This window comes from Octopus bimaculoides, chromosome 16, assembly GCF_001194135.2.
Source record: "Octopus bimaculoides isolate UCB-OBI-ISO-001 chromosome 16, ASM119413v2, whole genome shotgun sequence".
NCBI classification, from domain to species: Eukaryota; Metazoa; Mollusca; class Cephalopoda; order Octopoda; family Octopodidae; genus Octopus; species Octopus bimaculoides.
Genome location: NC_068996.1, coordinates 29,548,961 through 29,556,194, shown reverse-complemented (window position 1 = coordinate 29,556,194; position 7,234 = coordinate 29,548,961). Strand labels below are relative to the sequence as shown.

General features: G+C 32.9%; 1 protein-coding gene across 1 annotated transcript in view; it reads right to left on the bottom strand.

Annotated features, from left to right (window-relative positions):
- Nucleotides 1-3,507, bottom strand: part of LOC106876257 (CREB-binding protein) — a 74,082-nt gene extending 70,575 nt beyond the window's left edge. The window contains exons 1-2 of the mRNA XM_052973479.1: nt 2,525-3,507; nt 1,551-2,323 (exon numbers count right to left, since the gene is read on the bottom strand). Of these exons, the coding sequence (XP_052829439.1) occupies nt 1,551-2,323; nt 2,525-2,606 (855 nt within the window). The 5' untranslated portion in view covers nt 2,607-3,507. The remainder of the gene's footprint in view (nt 1-1,550; nt 2,324-2,524) is intronic.
- Nucleotides 3,508-7,234: the final 3,727 nt, after the last annotated feature.

Genomic DNA, 7,234 nt, shown 5'->3' with positions numbered 1-7,234 from the left:
TATATACATACACACATACACACACACACACATTTATTACAGAAATTAAATGCAGGAAAACATACATTTATCAAGATCTCACCCAAAACTGAGAAAAAGGAGATGAAAGAATTGATGAGATGGAGACTATGTTGCATAGTTTCTGTAGATAAATTACTAAAGTGTGAGGGGAGATTAACACTGATGAATGCAACAAGTTAATAGCAATTGTAAAAATGGAACAGTACTTGTCTATGATTGCAGATAAATATCACATTCCAATCGTAGTCCATCGGAACATCGTTTATAACCAAGTGGTCAACTTAATTCTAAATACTATTTTTAAAAATCTACAAAATATTTTATCAGACTCCTGTATGTGTGTACGCTGTCTGTATTAACTGTCAATAGAATTATAAAATTGTGAAGGTGCCTAATATTTTATTTACACAGATGACATACAGATTCAGTCATTGCAATGACTATATTATATAGAAAATCACATAATATCTAACAAACTTATCTTCCTAATTGTTTGAAACCCATAACAAAGATCAAAGCAATGTGAATCTCCAGAAGAAATATTTCTTATACAGACGTTTATGGAGACTTTAAAAATATATTTCAAACAAATCCAATGTTTAAAAAATATCCTGAAAAGGGCTTACGGCAATTTGAGAATTACTTCGTAGTATTGAGTATATAAAGAGAGAAGTAAAAATTAAAATAAAAGTTGATGTAAAATAAAGTTGTTCTAAAACAAAACAAAAAACCTACTACCGTTAATAAACAAATGGATCAGTATGGATATGTCATACGCTATAAGGTAAAATAGCAACAACAAAAAAATGGTCAATTTATATATCAAATATTAGATATATAGTAAATGATGGGTGGGAAAAGCGTGATATTTGAAAATTAAGGGAACAATATGTAGACATTGATGATCAGAAAACAATGATCTCATTTCACTAACAAATTGCGTTTTCTCTACAAATGTATATCAAATATAATAAGGGAAGTGTGAGTGATCCAAGCTTTTAATTTACAGTCGGGCACTACACTCTGGACCAACACCATCACCACAAGCAGCAGTCTGTGGGTGTGTACGTCAGTATAAAAGATAAACAATAACAAGAAATAAGCTGTCGTTTCACCATTTTTATATACAGTGTTAATATCAATGTTAACGAACAAGTACAATGACCACAACAGAGCAGCAGCTATTACACTTCAGTAGTAAAAGAAAAGTAAACATAACAATGTTAACGAGGGAAATCAGTTTTTGGTAACCATTCTTTTAGAAATTGAAGAATAGTATAAAAAGAAAAACCGATATTACATAGATGTGCATGTGTATGATCAGATTCGAATATGTGTATGGTGTGAAGACAAAGAAGAAGGGGAAAGGGAACAGACAATAACAGTGCAATTTAAAGAAGACGGCTAGAGAGTAGTATAGAGAGGCGTCGACCAGTTTCTGTCCCAAACTCGGAAAAAGAAACTAAAACAATCATCGTGATTAACAATAAAATCTTAGAGATCGAAAAATAAAAGGGTAAAAATCATACCTTTATCATTGGCGTCTGACCTGCAGCAGTTAATGCTGGGTGTCCAACAGAATGAGATGACAACGGTATATGTGTACTCAATGTATTCGTGCTGATAACATTGTTCTGAGAGATGGCCAGGCCTCCAGCAGCTAAATTGGATGTAGAATTCCGTGCTGGCCCTGCTGCCGTCATAGGTGAGTAATGTGGTCCGTTTAGAAGCTGACTATGGTGTGGGCTCTGAGAATTACTGACAGTACTTTGAGTAGAAGCACTTTGTGGAGTTACCGGCTTCATACCAACTCCTGGAGGTCCTAAGTGGGTGTTGCCAACATTTTCAATAATAAGATTGCTTATAACATTATTACTTGATGAAAAAGATGAGCTACTGCTGGTCAATGGTAAATCGGTGCTATGGATTGAAGCTGCTCCTGCTTTGCTTAAGTGGGGTGGTGAAGACAAATTGCCAGATAATGGACTTTTTACAGTGTTGTTTATACTCGGACTAGAATTGATGTTAGCAATCATCTGGTTTCTACTAGGTGGTCCAGTACCCCCTTGATTCTGAGGGTTTTGAGGACTAGAAATGTTATTTCCAGAGTGTGTTGAAACAGAAGTAGGCTGTAGAAGATGAGATAACTGTTGGTGTGGGTGCCTTTGCGAACTGGTATCTTGACCGGATGGAACCTGAGAATCATTTGTTCCATTGTGGGACCCATCACTTGCCGAGTTATTTGTAGACATTAACTCATCTGGTAGCGCTTCGTTTAAATCGAATTCAGTCATAAATGCATCTGAAAATTTTAAGAGAAAGCGATAAGATAATACAAGTGTGACAGTAAACTATAAATTAACAAACAAAACATACGATCGTCGGCTCGAATGTTTGCGATCGTTCTCCACTAAAACACAAAAATAATCGAAAGTCTGAAATTAGCAGAACACAATCACAGAGAACATATAAAAATATAAATAAATTAAATACTACTACATACCTCCACTGTCACTTGGTAAAGCAGGTGACGCAAGCTTTGGTCTCTTGGCTGGAGGGCCTTCTACAACCTGGGGGTCGGCCATTTTATACTCCCCTATATATAATATAAACTATTGCACTTCCAGTTTTGCAACGACCTCAAGCTTTTCGTTCCATGTAATAATCCTTTAACTGCAATGGCGGTTTAGAGGCTGCAAAACCGTCCACAGCCATGGCTCCAGTGATGGTGATCATTATTTCAAGGGACTAAAATCCAATCCCTTCATGGTGCTCGATATAAATCTTCGGGCACAAAGCCGTTAATATACAATTCATGTTCTAAACTCACAATGATTTCATATAATCTATTTCTAAATCCGATATAGAGTCTGAATAGAGATATTAACTATCCAATGACAACCAGTAGGACAAGGTCGTAGAATTTACTATTTGAATTCTGCGAAAATTCCAAATTGTTCCGACAACTGAAAATTTTACGCAAGATGGCCGCTGTTGAAAGTTTCAGCTTGTCAGAAAACAACGGAAACTTCCGAGTTCGATCTCGTGTTACGGAGAAAAATTATTCATATATTCGTTTTACCATGTGACGATCGCACTCGATTATTATTGGTCGACTGTCACATAGTACACATGAGTGAGTTCATCACGGACAATACCGAAAAATCTCGAATACTGAATGTTGGGTATTAACTACTGTTAATGGTGTGGTAGGTAGCGTCGCAATTGTAGTAGTCGGCCTTTTTCCAAGCTTTAAATTTGACAATATTTTTAAATATTTCAACTTCAGTTTTCTTATCTCCGTTTGTAATTGCACTTATTTCAATCGTAAGATGTTCGGATATGAATGAAGTGCAATATTTACTCGCACCCCTAAATATTGGTTAGAATTATCGTCTATTCTCAGATACAAAGTGAGGGGGATTCTCTTGAACAAGTTCTCGGTTAGACTGCTGCTGCTAGTTGTGCTGCTGCTGTTGATGGTAATATTGATGAAGGCGGCGGCTGTGGTGGTGGTGATGGTGGTAGTCAGATAAACTGCGCCACTACTTCGCTGGATTCGCTTCCTACCTCTGACGCACCCGCACATTATCACATTTACCGACATCTACAGCAATTTCTTCATTCCGTCTTATTTTCGTCGTCGTCGTTGTAATAAAACGAATATCTAGAATTTGTTGTTACATGTTCCATCGTTCTTTCCCTATGTCTGTGTTATCTTAAGTGATCACTGGTTAGGAAATGGTCAATGTGTTGGAGGCGGGGAATGAGTAGCAGTGATTTTTGTTAGAAATATTACCTCTAATAGTCGGTTCTGGTTAGATTATATAAACTAATCCACCCATTTTATAGACAATCGTTAATGTTTTAGATTAACTTTGGATATTATATGGCTTGCTGGAAAATTAATAAAGATACTATTAAAATGTGTAGTTCTCTCGCTTTGTAATCTAAATTCGCATTTATCTAACACTTGTCTGCTTAGTTTGTGCATAAATATCACCAAAATCGACACCATTTAAACTATTCTTACTGAGATAATACGAATGTCAAATTATCATAATGAATGTTATGTTGAGGTGTTGAGACTAAATTCTATATTTATAGGTCTCAATCACGCACGCTCTCGGCATAATATTTCCCGTAGCTCTGCTTCGAAAACTTTTTCTCTAGAATTATTTGAAGCATTTCTATAATTGTCATACTGCTTTAATGTTGTATCTAGTATGATATCATTTTCTAGGTTTGTTTACAAAGCCCTCATTGCCAAAAATATCGGTTATAATCATGGTGCGAAATGTTTTAAGCATTTATATTTAGAATACTTTCATTAATATTTTGATAGATATTTACAAGAGAAATGTTTTCTAAATTCCCTTTCCTGAATAGTCTAGTGTCGTGAATTGTGTTAGAAATCTATATTTTTACCAAGCTTACTTCTTGATATGATGATATACGATAACTTCCTCTTTAAAGCATGTTCAAAACCAATAAATAGAATGTTCAAGTTACTCCCGAAGATATCAAGGAAATGTGTTTGATCTTACAGAATAAAAAATGTGTTCAAAGATTTCAGTAATTTTAAAAAATTCTCCTATTATATTTCAAAAAGAATCGGAGATGAAAGCTATATTTCAAATGTGATAATCAACAAGTTACAAAACTGCCAAAATCTATCACTGAACTGAGAAGTATCTTCTAATCAAATATTACCAGTAACAAGATTAATTTTACATTTACAACTTGTAATTTAGTTACATTTTTTATATAACTGTTTATTAAAATTTATTTATGACTATCTTGAGCGAGACAGCTGTAAATTGGAACGAAAATGTAATTTTTTTAATATTCAGTAATATGTTTAACTGATTGACAATTCTTTAGGTTAATTATCTGATCTATCTTAGCAAATTTTTATTTCGATAAAAGTGAATACCTTCAATTTTTTGCTACCCCTACAATTTAGAGTATGTTCAATATAAGATTTGTATGATTATAATAACTATTCTGAAAGGGTATTTTTTTTTATAAAACTTGTTCTTAGATGATGGTACCTGTATAGCCCAAAACTTTCAGAGTTTGTGTCAATAAATATGATAATGAGATGTCAGAGAATAATATAAATTACTTTAAAACTTAATAATATAAATATCACAGTACTTTAGAAGAGTCTTACTATGATAATATTAATATTTTTATTATTGTCAAGTGGTGTTGCTGAATGTAAATGAATAAAGGTGATTTGCATTTATTGTTTGATGAATTTCAAATATCTAATTTTAAGAGATAAGAAAAACTAAAAGAACTGTTATCAAATTTTTGAAAACTCAAATCCTATTAATGAAAAATGACCCAGATCATGACTAGTTTTGAAAGGGTTCATACAATCAAGAATAAAGTACAATAATATAAATGTTCTGAAAGTTAGTGTAATACAATGTACGTGTGTATACAAGCACACCCACACCCACAATCATGTATGTATGTATATGCATAAAATCATACACATAATGTTCTTTTATTTATTTTTGATAGTAAGAAAATATCCATAGTTGTATTTTGCTCAACTTAACATTAAAGACTACTAAAAAGCTTTATGAAAAGGGTATATTTTTGTAACTTCAAAACATTGATTTCCAGGCTTTCATATGAAATATATATGTGTGTATGTGTGTGTATATATACATACATACATACATACATATGTATATGTGTATATACTTTTATATATATATATATATATATATATATATATATATAAAAAGCTTGTCTATCATCTATGTGGTCTTGGGTTGTCTATACAGCAACTTGCACAAATGTTTTCTACTATAGTTTCTGGCAATTAGATTTATAAGAGAATAAGTACTCAATACATGAAGTAATGTTTATTGATTTATTTGAGCATGCTTCCAATCTCCATTTTCCAGTTTTACATTAAAGAAGGAAAATGGGAAATTAAGAGTAGGCTTATGCATAGATTACACTTCATAAGTATATATGTGTGTGTGTGTTTGCATATGTGTATACATATGTATGTGTGTATGGAAACCTATCATGTGTGTGTATATCTTTCCATTTGTGTTTGCTTCTGCCCAACTGCTTGACAGTTGGTATTGGTTTGTTTTTGGCTCTATAACTTTGTATTACTACAAAAGAGATCAATAAAGTAAGTACCAAACTTATAAAGAAAATAGGTTCTGTGATCCAATTTACTAAACTCTTCAAAGCAGTGCCCACTATGGTTGCAAACCTAAAACAAGTATAAGATAAAAAATATATATCATGGATAAGGTATAGGTTATTGTAAAATTTGCAATAGCAAAATTTCAATAGTAACAACAGTAATATTAACAACAGAAGTAGTATTAATACCAAAAGGTAACTATTGTAGTATCTTGTGTCCAAATGCAACATTCACTTTTAAGTGTGGATAAATATTACCTTTTAGTAATAAACGTAATTTTGTTTAACTGGTCCAATCCATATGAGCATGGAGAAAGCTAGGGTAAAATCATTTTCTTACTAATAAAAGTATCAGAAATGTATGCATGCTTGCACTGATGTATTTATCATATTTGCATGTGTGTATAAATGCACGTATATATGTATATGTGCATGTAAGTATGTCTACAAAAATGAATGTGTGTGTGTGTGTATATATATATATATATATATATACACAATTTACATTGTTATAGATGCACTTAATTGTTTTTTTAAACTGAAAGTTCATGGTTTGTACTTTAACTTTGTATTTCACTTTTTTTAGGTTAGAACCCCTTCTTCAGGAAATATTAGGAGAAATGGTGTTGTGAGCTGGCTTCTCTGTTCTCTAGTGTGTGGAGAGGAGCATATCTATCTATCTATCTGTCTGTCTGTCTGTTTATCTATCTATCTATCTACCCAGCTATCTTCCTATCTGCATACCTGTGTCTGCAAATAAAGATATGAATATTATCATCATCATCATTATGTTTTAATATCCACTTTTCCATGTTCACATGGATCATAGGGACTTGCTGAGGCCCCTTTTTTGTGACCAGATATATTTCCATGGAAGATTGGAAATGAAGGACAACCAGCTCACACTGTCAAGACAAGGAGACACAACCATACACGCATACATGCTTAGTTATAAACAAAGGGATTCTTTTACTTATTGTCCACCAAATCTACTCAAGGCTTTGGTCAGCCTGGAGTTATAGTAGAAGAC